We start from the raw sequence: 16,928 nt of genomic DNA, 5'->3' as shown, positions 1-16,928 counted from the left end.
GACTCAAATTCATGCCTATTATCTTATACAATACAATACAATACATGCTTTATGATTTTTTTTCCAGAGCAAACAAGAGTACGACCAAACTACACAAGCAGGTAAGAAAGAAAAACGGCAATTGAAAATATTTTTACTTGATTTATTTTGCAACATTTTCTTCGGTAGTTCGCGTCGTATCCTCTTCCTCCTGTTCTCCTCCTCTTCCTCCCCACGGATTCGTTTGCTTCTTTTCGTCGCGAAAAACGGCGTGTTGTGGTCAGGGAAGAAACGGGCCACGCAGTTTGGAAATAGAAGGAGGGAAAAAAAACAGAAAGGAAGACTGATGACACCAGGCTGAAGGTGGACATGTCCCTCACGAAATCCACGCTTGTGTCTTTTGCAACAGCAGGCGACCAGGAAAGCCTGAGGAGGAGATCCACGATGGACTCCACGGGTGAGCTTTTTAATTTTATTTTATTTTTTACTTTTCTCCAAGCATTCCCAACATATTTAATAATGCCATCAGGGAATTTATTATTTATTAAGTTTTTTATTTTTTTATATTTTTTTTCAGTGGGTGATCTCATGGTTCTGTTTGTCAGTGTTTAATCAACGTCAGCTGTGGAATCAAACCTGGACCGGAATAAGAATTAATGTAATCTTTAACTTTAAATAACATTGCCATGTTTTATTCGGCATATTTATTTGTATTTAAATATCATAAACGTCAATGTAGTGTTGGGAAGCCCTCGAAGTTGAACGTGATTGACAGATAACGATGTTGTTGTCATTGTCTTTATTTTATTTTTATTTTTTTTTGGGGGGGTAGGAAACAATTGTCGGTTTTGTGTTTAACTGTCATTGTGATGTCTTCATATTCTTCCCTTTTTTGGCACGTAGCAACTTGATTTGTTTGCATGTGTTGCAACAATGCATTAATAATTTGATCAGACGAAGTGTGTGTGTGTGTCATGCATGACTCTCAGGAGGTTGCTGTTAGTCACACCCATTTGGATGATACCCACACCCCTTGGTGACCGTTTAGGCCTTTCATATTACCCCCCCGCCCCCGCCCCCCTGTCCAGAGAACTACGATCCAGAGCCAAATGGCCCGTTTCCACGGATACCGTCCCAAATCGAGTGCCTCTGCGTCGGGCCGCAGCACCCGGAGCTCGTCGTCAACGCCGCCGAGACCCCCACTCCCGACTCGTCCTCCAACCATTTCTGCCACTACACGCCCAAGTGTTTCCTACCCGTGCACCGAGGTGACGTAAGGCCGCGTTGTCACGTTGACGTCGGGACAAATCTTGACATCAATGTTATGGATTATTAATATTTTTTCTTTAATTTATGCAGCTCGCACAGGAGCACGCGGCAACTCGGCACGCTCCACGCCGTCGTGCTACGGCGAGGAAGGTTGGCATGAAAGCACCTTGAAAACCACCATCAGGGCTGAGAACGAGGTGGAGGCGCACAGGGAAGCCAACAACTACAAGGTAAGCGGCTCTTAGTGTTTCTTTAAAAAAAAAAAAAAAAAAGTTCATTTTTTTTGGAAAAAAAAAATTTACAATTTAAAAAAATTAAAATTAAAAAAAAAGTTTTTTTTTTTTTTTTTTTTTTTTTTTGCAGTTTGGCTTCCGAAAATGGAAAGGCAATGTCACAGAGAGGCCCATCGAGGACCGATCAGATGTGGTCAAGGAGCTCTATTCGGATCTCAGCATCGTCAAGCCTCAAGAAGGTCCTTTGAATTTATTCACCAAAATCTGATGCAATCCAATTTTAAGAGCTTTAGCGGCGAAAAAAAACAAAACCGACAAGCTGTCCTTTGGTGTATTTCAGGTTCTGTGGTGACCTTGGGGAACATCGTTTATGTGATTTTATTCGGCTGGTGGATTTCTTTAACCTACGTCGTCATTTGTCCTGTGATGTTTCTGACAATAATCGCCGCCCCTTATGGTTGGTATCGTCTATTCCATGCAGCAAGTTTGAGAAGCATTCATCATGTCTGTATTTATTTTTTTTATGAAGGAAAACTGTGCCTAAAGTTGGCCTGGTATTTTCTTTGGCCCTTTGGGAAATCGGTGGAAAAGGTAAAACGCTGGCGATTGTCTTCTAAATTTCCACGGGTGTTGATGCGCCACGATCAGGCAATGTTTTCCTAAACTCAGGCTGCTGACTTGACAAAAAGATCCACCATGAAGCCGCCGAGGTGCGAGGTCATTCCCGAAGAAAGGGACTCCGAGGTCATGGGGAAGGACTCCAGGCCTCTTCTGATGTCGTCCCCTTTACCTTTGCCAGAAGTAACCGTCGGGACCGGGTCGAAACACTGGGTGAGGACACAGACGGACGATTGACATTTTACGCGCGATACGGCTAACAACGTCAGCAAATACATTCTCATTCTCTGGCGCCCACGTCACTCACCAGTGCCGTTATAAAGCCACACGCATTCAAAGTCACAGATACAGCAATGGGAAATGTGAGGGTGACGATACCAACACCTTTTGTGTTGGTATCGTCATAATCATTCATTCCGATTGAATTTCAGTGTCGCGCCAACACCTACGTGTGGCTCCTCCTCGGCTATCCCGTCCTGGCAGCGGCGCACGCGCTAGCTTGCGTCATCTCCTGGCTGCTGGTGTTCACCATCCCCGTCTTCAAGATGAACACCCGCGCGCTCGCCGTCATCCTCCTCATGGCGCCCGAGGATGTCCACGTACACGCTCTGGAAAAGGTGAAGCGGGAAATTTTCCCTATCATGGCGTACGATTGTCACGCTGTTTTTTTTTTCCCAGACGCATCGGTGCGAAGCGAGAGTCATCCTGTGCTGCTACCGTGCCGTCAACGTCTATTATTACAAATACACCGTGCAAGGGATCAACATCTTTGCACTCAGTATCCTTTTTTTTTTTTGGGGGGGGGGTCTTGATAAAATTAGCGTGTTGTTGTTTTTTTTTTTTATGCTCCTGACGTTCTCGCACAGATCTCCTCCCATTGGTGATAATCACATTGATTATCGGCTACACTGACCAGACCCATAAATACTTCAAGTCGGAGACCAAGTTCGCCACGGCCATCACGTCCATCATCCCGCTGTCATACTACATCGGAATGGGCATCGCCAGGTAACGAAGCGTACATTACGTCTACGCAATTTTTTAGCCGAACAGATTTATATTCGCAAAAATCCAGTTGAGTGTTTTTGCACGTGGCGTGTTTTTATTTATTTATTAATTAAGTAATTAATTGATTAATTAATTAATTACTCGATTAAATAAATAATCAATCAATTAAATAATCCAGGGCGGCCCGGTAGTCCAGTGGTTAGCACGTGGGCTTCACAGTGCAGAGGTACCGGGTTCGATTCCAGCTCCGGCCTCCCTGTGTGGAGTTTGCATGTTCCACCCGGGCCTGCGTGGGTTTTCTCCGGGTGCTCCGGTTTCCTCCCACGTTCCAAAAATATGCATGGCAGGCTGATTGAACACTCTAAATTGTCCCTAGGTGTGAGTGTGAGCGTGGATGGTTGTTTGTCTATGTGTGCCCTGCGATTGGCTGGCAACCGATTCAGGGTGTCCCCCGCCTACTGCCTGTAAGACGGCTGGGATGGGCTTCAGCACCCCCCGCGACCCTAGTGAGGATCAAGCGGCTCGGAAGATGAATGAATGAAAAAAATGAATGAATAATTAATCCATGCGGTTATTTATTTATTTGTTTATTTATTTGTTCATTCATCCATGCATCTATTCATTTGTTCATTCATTCATTCATCCATGCGTTTATTTATTGATTGATTGATTGATTGTCCCGCAGCATTTCGGCTCAGAGCAACTTCGCGGTGGGCGCGGTGGTGAACGCCACGTTCGGCTCCATCACCGAGATGACCTTCTACATCACGGCGCTCCTGCGGGGCCACCGGGCCGCCTCCAAATGCTACGAGGAGGTGGTCAAGTCCGCCCTCACCGGCACGCTGCTGGGCTGCATCCTCTTCATACCCGTGGGCGTTACCAACCGGACCGTGATTGTCGTCTTGGTGGTCACGCGAATGAAGGTATCGTGTCACCCGCACAGGGCGTCTGCATGATCATCGGTGGGATTAAACACCGGGAGCAGAGATTTAACAGCCGCTCGGCCGGCGTGAGCTCGGCTTTGCTCTTCATATCCGTCGGAGGTTTGTATCGAGAATCACCATGTTGTGTATTTCATTTCTGTGAAGGGCAAAATTTTATTTTATTTTATTTTATTTTTTTTATTCTCCAGGTGTTTTTGCTCCCACCCTCTTCTCCAAGACCTTCGGCAGCCTGACGTGCGAGAGCTGCTCCAACATTCCCGGCAATGCCAGCGTGCCCTTCGTGTGCAAAGACTGTCACTACGACACGGTCGGCCGCCGGACGATTCTTCAACCGAATGCTTCTCGAAAAATTCGCCGTCTTACTTTTTTCGTCTTTTGTTGCAGAGTAAAACCGACTCCCAGTTGGTTATGATGCATATAGAGTAAGTTGACATGCTGCGGTTGTAAAGAGTAGAATGTGAACGCTCGGGCGTGACCTTGTTTTTGCATGAATAGGTCGGAAAATATTATTCGACGTTTACCGAAATCATGACAATAAGATGAAAAAAAAAATTAAGGTCCAATCAATGTGATTGGAGCTATTGCTTACTGCAATCTCTGACGCACGCTAAGCTAACATCACGACTGGCAAATCTACAATAACTAAAACGCCAAACAATAATGCGTGTTATTTCTGTCCGCAAAATTTTGGTTCCGCAGAGGTAGGAATAAAAATATTGTGGAAATGAAATAGAAATTGAGCTGATTAAAACGACATCCCAATTTGGGGCATTGCAAAGTGCGATAATGTTTGGGGCTGCTTATATCATCAGGACCTGGACGTATTGAAATAATTGACTTTTTATTTATTTTTTATTATTATTATTATTAATTTTTGTGTGTGTGTGTGTGTGTGTGTGTGTGCACGTGAAACTGTGTTTGGAACTAACACACGATGATGAACGTCAATATGACACCAGGCCCCTGGTGTACACCATCTCCGTGCTGCTGCCCGCCGCCTACCTCATCGGCCTGGTCTTCACGCTGAAAACCCACTCGCACATCTACGACATCCATATCGGCGACGACCAAGGCGGCCCCGCCCACGGTCAGTACGCGGTCGACGCGGGGGCCTCCTCCGCCGCCGCCGCCGCCGCCTTCCCCCGCGAGGGCGACGCTGGCCCGCTCTTCGCCGTCAACTCGTGCATTAATGCCAGCGTCGTCCCACCTAGCCACGTTGTCACAGGTATGTTTATTTTTTTTTATTTTGTTTATGCATGTGGATCACAAAAAAATAAAAAAAAGCATGCAAGTGAGGCGAAATGTGGCGTCCATGCAGGTCACCATGTGCTCCACTGGTCGCGCTGGAGGGCACTCGCCGTGCTGGTCGCGGCCACGGCGCTGATGGCCTGCTGCGCCGATCTCAGCACCAACAACATCGAGCCCATGCTGACTAACTCCTCCATCTCCCAGGTGCTAAAAAAAAAATAAAAATAAAAATAAAAATCTGCCTTTTTGTTTCACATCCTGACCTTCTTTGACGCCGCCTTCAGTACTTCATCGGCGTGACGGTATTGGCGATGGTTCCCGAGCTTCCCGAAATCGTCAATGGGATCCAGTTTGCGCTGCAGAATAACATCAGTTTGAGGTATTTCGCTCATCACGCGCATTAACACGTTCCATCAAAATGCTTCATACTTTTTGGTTTTTTGTGTGTGTGTGTGTGTGCCAGTCTGGAAGTGGGCAGCTGCATTGCCGTGCAGGTTTGCATGATTCAGATCCCGCTGCTTATCTTATTCAACGCGTTCTACGTAAGTTGAAATTCCATTTTTGACGATATCCGTGACGAGATGTGACGTGCTTTGAATGCGTTTTGTGGACAGGATGTGGGATTTACGTTGCTGTTCAGTGACATCCATCTCTGGGCAAGCATCTTCAGTGTCATTCTGGTCAACTATATCTTCATGGATGGGAAGTGTGACTACTTTCAGGGTGAGTCCGATTTTTTTTATTTTTATGTTGGGGAGGGTGAGATCGTTTTTTTATGAAGGAATATTAAAATGTGTTTTTATTTTTGTAGGCACTGCTCTGGTGGTGGTCTACCTCATCCTTTTGGCTCTTTATTTCTTTGCTCCGTCCCCACGCTCTTGTTAAGTTAAAAAAAATAAAATAAAATAAAATCCAATATATTTTTGTGAGCACGCAGGGACTGAAGAATTTGTAATTTTGTTAAGCATCTTGCCTTTACATTTGTACGTCAATATTTATTCTCGCTTTCTTGTAAAAAAAAAAAAAAAACAATAAATTCCATTTATTATACTTGGTGCAGTACTCGTCGATTGATTGAGCAGAGCCAAGAATTCTCAAGCCGCCTCGCTACAAATGAACACAAACTTCAAAAGGTCAGAGAGGGCGTTCAACTTTATTCACGGAAAAGCTTTTTAAAAATCAGAGAGCACCAAATTCACAGTGACGTGACTTTTTAAATTCCCCGTCGTGACCAATGCATTTAAGTCCCTCTCTCGGGGGACATGATTATGACCAAAAAAAAAAATCATTCAATAACGGTTGTCTTGCAGAGGAAGCGAAATGTTTGGATGACGGTTCCATAACGTGACAGTCAACAAATGAGCAAGACAAATCACATTTAAAAACTAAAAATCTATGCTAGATGGCGTGTCCAAATAAAGTCCTTCCAATAAATATACACGGCCCATCCTTCGCACAGTCTTTAAAATATTACAAGCGTTAATACATTCTTGAATTAATTTTTTTTTTTTCATTTGAGAAGCAAATCATTTCCAGCCGCTGATGACGAGCAAAAACTAAAAAAGGGATGTCCGCTCCAGGATGGCACATATCGAGTCCTCCCTTCGACCCCGCCTCAAAAAAAAAAAAAGTAGAATGAGGCAAAACAAGGCATCTCAGTTTTTTGGCAAAAAGGAGCAAAGAGTCCTCGCACGCGTTGGCGTCGTCATTTCAAGCGCTCGATGAGTTCCTGTGTGAGGCCGAGGTTGAGCAGCTGCACGGCGGGCAGGTTGGCGAGGTGGGGGAACGCTTGGAGGAGCCTCTCCCAGCAACGCTCCAGCAAGCTGGGCACAGCCAGCCAGATCTTGAAGAGCGATCCGGTCCTCTTGTTCTCCTGGATGTTCACCACACCGCCGTGGATGTACATGCAGCCCGTCTGTCCGGAAGGTCACACCCCCCCCCCCAAAAAAAAAAAAAAAAAAATATATATAGCTTTTATCAAGAATGTAATACCCAGAAAATCTGCCTAGCAACAAGTGACCATTGCTTCTGTTTATCTGTTTGTGTACAATTGCTGCTTTTTTTTTTTTTTTCCTAGCGTCATACCCACCGGTGTAACGGCGGCGCAGTGAAAGTAAGCCGGCTCGGGCATCACGGCGGGCAGTCTGCTCCACTGGAACGTGCGCAGGTTGATCTTCCACAGGTCAGCCAAGATGAACTCACCGTTGTAGCCACCGCAAATAAATACGTCTAGAACGGGGGGAGTCGAACGGGTCTCTTGATTCAAATCGATCGGGGTAATTTGTGGGGGAAAAGTACTGACCATTTCTTATTTGGACACAACTGTGACATCTTCTAGGAGCGGGAAAGCCTATAAGAAACCCACGTGGTTCAAATGTTTAAAAAAAAACGTCTCTCGTCAAAATCGTGTTACAGTCAGACACAAACCTATTTGGTCGTGAGGTTTGGTTGCAATCTCCTCCCAGGAATTGGTCTCCAGGTTGTATGCGTGAATCTGTTACACAATTCATCCAATCAATAACTCTCAGATTTTTTTTTTCTTGTCACGCAGGTACCTTGTCCAGAGGATAAGACGTCCAGGACGTCCCTCCTCCCAAAATGTAGATCCTCTGTCCATCCTGTGCTATTTCATGTCTGTACCTGCAACGGCAGCGAGTCGTCAGTTTCTTAACGCTGACTCGAGGCGCGGTTGATCGTTTGAGGAAATTAGAAAAAGGTACCGTTCCTCGGGTAGGTCATCTCGAGGGTTGTTGGGCTTGAGGTGGATCCACTCCCTGGTGGTCAGGTCCAGCCTGTGCAGGTCTGTGCTGTATATGTACCCCGTTGTTCCCCCAAACACGTAGAGAAAGCTATTTATGATGACCATCGCCTGGATCGGGGCATGACAAATTGTTCACTCTGGATCAATTGGCGCTAACAGATTGTCGGGGTTGCAATAGTCGGAAGCTACCTGTCCGTAGATTCTGTTGGGCTTCTTCCCGCGACAGTTAAGCAGAGACCATCGCTTGTACTTCACGTTGCAAACGTGAACGTCGTTGCCGTTGTTCTCCCCAAAGGGGATCCCCGTGCCGCCAAACACCAGCAGATTGTGACCGTGCAACACGGCTGCAGTGAGGAAACTGTGCTAAATGTTGACATGTTGATTTTTGTTTTTCTCCCCCCTTTGGAGCATCATTTAGAGCGCAAGTATAAAATTTAATTCAACACAATGACAAAATCTTGGAATTTTGATTAACGTGTTTTTTCTTAGCATTTTATCCCGTTTTGAATACAGGATCTAGCAGACGTTTCACCTGACATGGAGGCCAACTCTGTGGGCACGTAACCCTCGGTTTGAATCTGCTGCCATCGCCCCGTGGCAAAGTGATACTTCCACAGCTCCCGGAACAGCGGGTAGTCCTCGTTCTCCGAGCCGCCCGACTCATCATAGTCCGGGTTGTACCCGCCGAAGACGTAGAGGTTGGTGTCGTCTGCCACGCAACGATGGCCGCTGCGGGCTGCGGGAGTACGGCGACCTGGGGAGGAAAGAGATGAACGCACAGGATGACTGAAATGCATTGCACGTTCATCAGGATGCTTTTGTTTTGATTGACACTGGCAGGGGCTGGTCAAGATCAGGTGTACCTAATGAAGTGACCAGGAGTACATTGTCACCTGGAAATTTGAAAATGACGTTTTGCTCCAGGAATAACAGTTAACTACCTTAATGGATCACAACGTAGATGGATGGGGTCATGTCACTTTGAAACAAACCTACACAAAAAAAAACCGTTCTCACCAAATAAAAATAAAGACGTCGGTTAATATGGAGGTGCTAGCTTAGCTCAAATCAGACTGGCGGGCTAAGTTTTTTAATAAATAGCAGTGAAATGCATGGCTGTGCGGTCTTTTGTCAGGCAACCAGTGACAGCGGTGAGGTAGCCATAATTAGCATGCGTGCTAATGTTGTGTCGATCGATCTGTGAGCGTCTGCTCACCGTGCAGCGGCCTGCCGGCCAGCTTCTCGAATTTATTCAACTGGTCCGGACAGCGATCGCCGTGGGCGTCCGTCATCTTGTCCCAGTTTTAGCGCGGTCTCTCCCACAACATCACAACGAGGAAAAACAGCTGCTTCCAAAGGGCTCGGTGGACATGATGGTTTATGGTAGCGGCGCAGCCCCAGAAGGTTTGAAGGCAGACGCTCATCTTTCGCGAGGGCCTTGGCCAATCAGCGGACGCGTTGTTGGATCGCTGCGTCTTTGGAGGTGGGCGGGGCCAATGGCCTTCAAGACAAGTTATTCTTGCCTTGTCCGAACTTGAACAAGTTTCAGTCCACATTGCACAGACAATTCAGTCTGTCAAAAGAACCACTGGCTGCCACTTATGCGTTTCCTGTCATTAGTGCCACTTTTGGCTCACGAGCACGCAAAGAAACGACCGCTCTTCCGCGTCCCTTTTGAAGCTTTTTCTGACTCGCATCTTTTTTTCCCCCCCAACTGACATGAAACACATTAAAAGAGAAGTGCTAAAAATCAACATTCAAGTCTTGTTTTCTTGATGTGTATATCTGCTTTGGCCAAATCTTTGTGTACAAATGTCCTTACCACCTTCCTCATTTTCGAATTAATACATTTTCACAGCAGTGTTGGTAGGTGGCGCTAGTGCGCCTAAAAGCTGCTTGCCAAACGCCAGTAACAGAAGAAGAAGCCAAACATGGCGACTCTCGGTAACAGTCGTGGTGATCGCCACGGCAACTCGAGTCAAAACAAATCTCCCCTCACATCTCCGGAGAAAATCCGCGAACTGCTCAACGAGGGGGTCTCGACAGCCGACACGGACATCCACTGGTGGGTTAAAATAGCAACTTTGATCCGGATTTTAAGACTTAGTTGTGCAGCATTTCGGCTAATCTTTCGAGCTAACTTGGACGCATGGCAGCTTTGGAATACAGTAAGGAGCTACGAAGAGAGGCGTTTCGCAGCTATGAGAGCTTGTGGCTTGTCTGTCATCCGTATTAGAAGACAAGAACAATTGCTCCTTGGTATACTCGTTTGGGATTGACAAATGTATGAATTATTTGAATTGCATTGTGTGTTTTTATGATGGCAGTGGACAAGGCGATTCTAAAGACCCCGAAGTCAGTAGCAACACTCCATCTCCTTGTGAGGCAACCAACAAAGAGGCCTTTTTCAGTCGAGTGCAAACATACTCGATATCTTTTTCGTTGTCCTAAAATTACACTTTTACGTATTATGTCAGTCGTCATCGGATCAGAATTCCTTAGCGCAGCACTGTTTGAAATGGGCCGGCAAGCCCCGCGCGCTCTCCCCTCTCATGTGCGCCCGCTACGGCTGGATCAACATCGCCCACGACATGCTCAAGTGCTCCAGCTGCCAGGCCTTCTTCTGCGCGTCGCTCCAACTCACGTTGGACTTTGACAAATGTAAGCTGAGCGGGCTCATAAATAAGCCAAGCTTGAATTTAGAGCTTGCATGTTTGACCCTTTTCTCCCTTCAACTAGATGAATCCCGCATCTCAGAGCTGTCAAGGCAACTCCAGACGAAACATGAGAAGTTTTGTCCCTGGCCTGACTTTCCTTGTCCAGGTGAGACCACCTGACTTTTTCGAGAACCTTTGATTTTCGTCACAACGTTTTCCCATTTCAGAGCGGTTGTGGATCGTGACGGCCGGAGAGCCGTCGGCACTTCTGACCGCTTTCGTCCAGCGTTATCAGAGCGCATGTGAGCTTGGACAGCAGCTCCCATCGATGAAGCCCGAGCTGCTGAAATCAATGGTGAGGAAGCTCAGACTCGCAAAGAAATAATGATCTGGAAATATCCGATGATTCGATTAAGTGTCTTTTTGTAACTTTGCAGTCATTGACCGAGGATGTCATAAGTGTTATCCTTCAGCTAATCGAGGAGGAACAAAAAAGAAAGGGAACCGCTTGCTCTGAACCTTTTGCGGTCCAAGTGGCAGCGTGCATCGTTTCTCTCTGTGGCTGGGCTGCAAAGTGAGCTGCTCGCGCTTGTTGATGAGACAAAAGCAATTTAAACATTTTAATTTATTTTATTTTTTTGGTTCCAGCCCAGATGTGCCCATCGCGACGCTGCCCATCCTCAGCTGCTCCTACTGTATGCGTAAAGTGGGCCTGTGGAATTTCCATCAAATGGAACTCACGGGTGGTAACGGAGATGCCGGCACGGAGCCTACAACCGCTCCCGCCGCCCCGACCCCCCCTCAGGAAAGCCTGGGGGAACAGACGACTCCTTCCTCACCCACACCTCCGTCCACTCCGAGTCGCATGAAGCTGAGGAGCCAAGACTCTTGTCGCTCTGATCAGGCAAGCTTCCATTGAATTCCCATGATATGAATAATCTCGCGGCCCGGTAGTCCAGTGGTTAGCACGTCGGCTTCACAGTGCAGAGGTACCGGGTTCGATTCCAGCTCCGGCCTCCCTGTGTGGAGTTTGCATGTTCTCCCCGGGCCTGTGTGGGTTTTCTCCGGGTGCTCCGGTTTCCTCCCACATTCCGAAAACGTGCAAACTTGCAACAATGAGGCACTCTAAAGCAGCCACCCCTACCTAAAGCCCCAGTACCAGGTTCAATTCCAGCGCCGGCCTCCCTGTGTGGAGTTTGCATGTTCTCCCCGGGCCTGCGTGGGTTTTCTCCGGGTGCTCCGGTTTCCTCCCACATTCCGAAAGCATGCAAACGTGCAACAATGAGGCACTCTAAAGCAGCCACCCCTACCTAAAGCCCCTGTACCGGGTTCAATTCCAGCTCCGGCCTCCCTGTGTGGAGTTTGCATGTTCTCCCCGGGCCTGCGTGGGTTTTCTCTGGGTGTTCCGGTTTCCTCCCACATTCCAAAAATATGCATGGCAGGCTGATTGAACACTCTAAATTGTCCCTAGGTGTGAGTGTGAGTGCGAATGGTTGTTTGTTTCTGTGTGCCCTGCGATTGGCTGGCAACCGATTCAGGATGTCCCCCGCCTACTGCCCGGAGACGGCTGGGATGGGCTCCGGCACCCCCCGCGACCCTAGTGAGGATCAAGCGGTACAGAAGATGAATGAATGAATGAATGAATGAATGAATGAATGAATGAATGAATGAATGAATAATCTGATGCGGGGTATGGAATCATCACTTTCGGACCCATTCTACAGGGCGAGGGCGCTCCAATAGCTTTCCGAGCCCGCAGTCGAGACTCGCCCAGTCCTGTTGAAGAGCCGCCGAGTCCCTTGATGAAAGGCAAGAGGCCTGCGACTCGTAGCCGGGGGCAAGGCGACAGTCTGTCCCTTCCTTCCAAACGCCTGTGCCTCTCATTAGCTGTAAGTGTCCCCTCACCGCCACCCCCCACCCTCCCAAACTGCATTCAATGATTCACTTGCTCGCTCTTTTAGGACGAGGTCGTGCACAAGAATGCATTTGACCCGCTGGCTCAGCACAGAGACTGGTGTCCCTGGGTGGCCTTTGGAAAGGAGAACGTGGATCCCCAAGCCACGTCCCTTTCAGAGCCCGTGCCAGCGCCTCATCAGCAAGGCTGGAAGGCCGTCCTTGACCTCCTCATGCCGGCGAAGAACACAAACGCAGCATCTGGCAATCCAGCGCAGGCAAGTTGAAGTGTCCCGAGATGACTCGGCGCATCATCTGACACTCTCTTCTTTTGTCTCGTCCACCCAGGGTCCTCCTGATCGATCCAAAAGGGTGTTTGCTATTTTCCGTCAATGGCAGATATCCGCTCCATCTCAGTAAAATGCGTCAATTCAAACATTGCACCACTGGACTGAAGAGATGAGCAATAGTATCACGTCCCATTGCTTTGTGGAGGAAGACCCAATAAATCTCTTCTGAATATTTGGGATACCGGCATATCATGTTTGATAGGATTGCGTGATGTGTGCAAAAATATGTGTAAGCTTGGAAATCCCTGACGATGAGAAAGCGTGCCAGACCGGCTCCACACTGGATAAGCAATGTTTACTTTTAGCGTGTGTTGAGACAGTGTTAGAATCCCTCCTCAAATCCACAACTAGTGTGACTGTGTGAGTGAGTGAGTGTACTTAACTCCGGATGATGGCCGGTTGGTATAATGTATGCCAGGAACATGGAACATGTTTGGACTTAGCTGCCTTGATTTTGTATTTGCCTACTTGTGACATCACATTGCTTATCTAGTCTTCACTCTCATGCATGTGTTGTTAATAAAATGGCCCCCGTTGCATTCTTATTTTTTTGCTGAATAAAGTTGAAGTGCAAAGTTGAACCTTCGTCTCTTTTCATGTGTCGCCGTGATATCAAATAACCACTTTGGCTGAATCCTGCCCTCTGGTAGCAAAATGAAGCCTGAAAGAACAAACTCAAAAGAGACAATAAGCCCCACATCACAATCTGGGTGTGCTGCTGAATTTTAATGGTCATCTGCTTACAGCGAAATAAATGTGAAGTGCATGAAGCGGGCTAGAGGTGGTCATCAGTCATGGAGCTGGAGTAAGGGATACTTGCTGTACCTGGATTCTCAGAGCGCGGTACCACACTTCACCAATTGTCGTGCTATTTTATTGAATACCAATACAAATATTTTTTTGCGATTTTTCTGGCCAAATAGCCGAACGGTTAAAAGTTCGAGTGTGGTACGGACGGCCCTAGTTCGAATCCCGCTCTACTCCATCCGAATTGGCATGAAATGGAGAAGTTCCAATTGAGGCAGAAAGGGAGACTCGAACGCGTGACCATCCGAATGAAACGCCTAGTCTTTAACCACTCGACTAGACCGGAGCTTACGTCACAACTCCTTTTACGTAGACCTATATAGATCTAATTGTTTCAATAGAACACTGAGCTGCGCCAATTATGGTAAATACATACACAAATAAGTAAGCTTGTATGAACGTAATAGTCGAGTGGTTAAAGAGTCAGAGTCTGGCTAGACAGGCTCGTGTTCGATCCCAGCACACCTTTAACTTTTCAAGTTTGAAAGTTATTTTCTCTCCTCGTTTGAAATGACCGGTATACACGAACGGTTGTGGAGAAACTTGTCTCTCCCCCGCTTTTTTAATCATTTTATTTTATTTTTTGAGATGACGTCAATGCCGGAAACGTATAAAAGGCGAGGCTCATGAGCCTCTTTCTTGCGGCGGCAGACTGACAGCAGCCCGTCGACGGAAACCGCCTGCCGAGTTCCCACAAAGACCATCCGAAACTTCTTGCTAAAGGAAGACGAGAGGAGCCCGGCAGTCTGCTGAAAATCCTTCATTCGCCTCTTCAAATTCAAATCGACTGCTTTTTGGTAACTTTGCACCCCGACGGGTGTTGCTTTTGGCGTGCCTAACACCCGCAAAGGAGACGAGCTTAAAATGTTTGCTCCGTGCTGATTCTGAGCGATGAACGTCAACTGCAATCCTGAGAGAAAAAAAGCACTTTTATTTGACGTGAACAATAACTAATGGCAGACTTTCTTCCCAGGTCTCAAATTCCAACCCAGCGTGTGAACAAGAGGAGGTAAATCCCCAACGCTTGGCATGCATCTCAATGAAACACAGTCGACGGCATTTGCATATACATACGTGCTAATTGTCCTCTTTCTCTCCGCAGGCTCTTCAAACAGACCTGAACCGGCGTATTCAAGGTTAACGTACAGACCATTGGTAATTTAAAGCAAATGGCGCAACTTACCTAATTGTCTCATTTGTGTCCGCAGGCCTACGTCGTCACGAAGTGGACCCCAAAATGGCTGACATACTCTGCGTCATTTTTGGCAATAAGCAAAGCTAATGCTATTCTTACCCTGTCTTTCAGGCCGTCGCCGAGGTGTCCAACGCTCCTCGTCACTGGTGAGACACAAGCACACTTGCATACGTATCAGTTGGACAGGTCATACTCAAATGACGTGTACCTCTTGTTTGCTCGAGACCTGAGTCGGGTAAAGATGCCTGAAGTCACTCAAGTCTTTTACTAACCATTCCTTGTTTGCAGTAAAGCTGGCCTGTTTGAGCGAGGGACCAAGATGCACCAAGTCGGCATTTTGAACTTGACGCGCTGCAGGTTTTTCTAATGCGCACTCATGTCCACGAGGCGGCGCCAGAGCACTTCTGGCCAAGTACTTGATGCTGAAGTCTTCTACGAACAAGGGTTTGAAAAGAACATTTTTGTGTGCAGGGCTGGCTCCCGGGACGACCGCGCCACAAAGATCATTCTGCACCTGCTGGGTTCGTCGGACAAAAAAAGCAGAAGGTCTTCAATGTTGATGTGCTAATAAAGCCACGGATTAGCTACAATTTTTTTTCTCTCCTCAGGTGTGACTTCAAAAAGCAGATGGACATGGACTGAGGTGAGAGACGTCAGAAGGGACAGTTTTTAAAAAAAATTTTGGCTTGGCAGACTCCAGATGACTTTTTTTTTCTGTGCTGTAGAACGTGCCCTCGTGAGACTTCCAGGGACTTGACCCACTTCCGGCCAGAGGCTCCTCAAGCACCTTTTCAAGTTCAACCTCATCCGTTGCCGTCAGGTTTCCACACTGACGTGAATCTCCAAATATTGGAGGAGCTCAGTCCACTTGGATGTTCTTTTGGTCGTTGCAGGTGGTCGTCACGATGGTGCAATCTGTCCTACGAAGTGACTTGCGACCTCAGGAGAAGGGAACCATATCCTGCCTGTTTTTGAACCATTCCTACTCAACACACCTGATTGTTTCAAGCCTCGACAGGGCTTGGTGATAATTTGAATCGGGTGTGTTGCAGTAGGGAGGCATCGAAAAACGGGCAAGATGCAAAACCTGTTTTGTTTTCAGGTCCAGGACAGCACAAAGTACCTGAAAACAAGCGCGCCAGTCTGAGCGTCGTGTCAACGAGGTGATGAGGTCGCACTTGGCAGCAGCCTGAGAAGAAGCACAACACAGTGCATTTGTGACCTGGCTGAGCCCTTGAATTTGTCCCATTCCTTCTCGAGTGGCTGTGAATTCCTGACACCTCAGTCCCAGGAAAAGTCACTCGTCACACATTTGCTGCACAACAAGTTGAGGTAACTATTTTTTTTTAAATCCAGGTACACTTGCATCCCAACGGCCAACCAACAACTTCACCATGCGGCACGACTTGTCAAGCTGTCCAATTTGTCACTTGTTTGCAACTTGAGATTTATTCTACAAATAAAAACTTAACCAAACTTGTTTTAACTCTGCTCATTCAAAAAATCCCAACTCTTTTGAAAGTTTTACTTTCTAAGTTATTTCATCTTTTTCAAGATTTTATTTTTCAAACGTTTTTTTCAAAATGATTGCCTGATTTTTTTCCCCCAAAATGTGGGTGTGGTCAAGCTATGAAATTAAATTTGATTGGAGGGTGCATATGTAGATTTCCGCTCTGTGATTGGCTGTTTGTACTGGGTGTGGCTATGCAAATTTGGCGTGCATGGCTTACGTGTGGTGGGCGTGGCTATGCAAATCAAGCGGCGCTGATTGGTTGGTATGCAGGACCTGGGTGTGGCTATGTAAATTGACAGACACCCATTGGTTGGTTTTGGACATTGGGCGGGGTTATGCAAATCAGACATGTGATTGGTCAGGTTGCATCAATGTAAATTAGTGGGCGTATTGGCGGGGGTGTGGGCGTGGGCGTGCACATCCTGTGAGCGTGGCTATGCAAATCGACCGATA

General features: G+C 47.1%; 3 protein-coding genes and 1 long non-coding RNA gene across 9 annotated transcripts; 3 read left to right on the top strand and 1 right to left on the bottom strand.

The window, feature by feature from the left end:
- The first annotated feature begins 99 nt into the window (after positions 1–99).
- cax1 (cation/H+ exchanger protein 1) lies at positions 100–6,299 on the top strand. The gene is made up of 20 exons (XM_052055008.1): positions 100–436; positions 1,068–1,247; positions 1,339–1,478; positions 1,612–1,720; positions 1,822–1,938; positions 2,011–2,072; positions 2,151–2,312; positions 2,531–2,716; positions 2,778–2,877; positions 2,966–3,107; positions 3,793–3,976; positions 4,051–4,150; positions 4,240–4,358; positions 4,436–4,473; positions 5,011–5,276; positions 5,370–5,503; positions 5,584–5,678; positions 5,763–5,841; positions 5,914–6,022; positions 6,111–6,299. Exons 1-20 carry the CDS (start codon positions 349–351, stop codon positions 6,182–6,184), a joined length of 2,484 nt encoding a protein of 827 aa, XP_051910968.1. The 5' UTR covers positions 100–348; the 3' UTR covers positions 6,185–6,299.
- Positions 6,300–6,433: 134 nt separating this feature from the next.
- On the bottom strand, positions 6,434–9,524 carry klhdc10 (kelch domain containing 10). 2 transcript variants are annotated; one of them, XM_052055009.1, is made up of 9 exons: positions 9,277–9,524; positions 8,593–8,814; positions 8,250–8,404; positions 8,020–8,168; positions 7,855–7,939; positions 7,727–7,793; positions 7,602–7,649; positions 7,389–7,528; positions 6,434–7,214 (listed from the first exon to the last, which is right to left on the bottom strand). In XM_052055009.1, exons 1-9 carry the CDS (start codon positions 9,350–9,352, stop codon positions 7,005–7,007), a joined length of 1,152 nt encoding a protein of 383 aa, XP_051910969.1. In that variant the 5' UTR covers positions 9,353–9,524; the 3' UTR covers positions 6,434–7,004. The 2 variants fall into 2 exon arrangements, with proteins under 2 accessions (XP_051910969.1, XP_051910970.1); XM_052055010.1 differs by having other exon boundaries at positions 8,250–8,423; positions 9,277–9,517.
- A 424-nt stretch (positions 9,525–9,948) lies between these two features.
- Positions 9,949–13,493, top strand: zc3hc1 (zinc finger, C3HC-type containing 1). Its single transcript, XM_052055011.1, has 10 exons — positions 9,949–10,125; positions 10,388–10,490; positions 10,571–10,721; positions 10,800–10,883; positions 10,945–11,072; positions 11,155–11,291; positions 11,366–11,621; positions 12,442–12,606; positions 12,679–12,888; positions 12,959–13,493. Exons 1-10 carry the CDS (start codon positions 9,992–9,994, stop codon positions 13,028–13,030), a joined length of 1,440 nt encoding a protein of 479 aa, XP_051910971.1. The 5' UTR covers positions 9,949–9,991; the 3' UTR covers positions 13,031–13,493.
- Positions 13,494–14,413: 920 nt separating this feature from the next.
- LOC127593519 (uncharacterized) lies at positions 14,414–16,428 on the top strand. 5 transcript variants are annotated; one of them, XR_007960440.1, is made up of 4 exons: positions 14,414–14,564; positions 14,741–15,108; positions 15,251–15,605; positions 15,688–15,832. It is a non-coding gene; the product is annotated as an uncharacterized LOC127593519 (long non-coding RNA). The 5 variants fall into 5 exon arrangements; XR_007960437.1 differs by lacking the exon at positions 14,414–14,564 and having other exon boundaries at positions 14,871–14,903; positions 14,976–15,108; XR_007960439.1 differs by lacking the exon at positions 14,414–14,564 and having other exon boundaries at positions 14,872–14,909; positions 14,976–15,108.
- The last annotated feature ends 500 nt before the right edge of the window (positions 16,429–16,928 follow it).

This window comes from Hippocampus zosterae, chromosome 21, assembly GCF_025434085.1.
Source record: "Hippocampus zosterae strain Florida chromosome 21, ASM2543408v3, whole genome shotgun sequence".
In the NCBI taxonomy this organism is placed as follows: Eukaryota; Metazoa; Chordata; class Actinopteri; order Syngnathiformes; family Syngnathidae; genus Hippocampus; species Hippocampus zosterae.
This window is presented reverse-complemented; position numbering and strand designations above follow the sequence as displayed.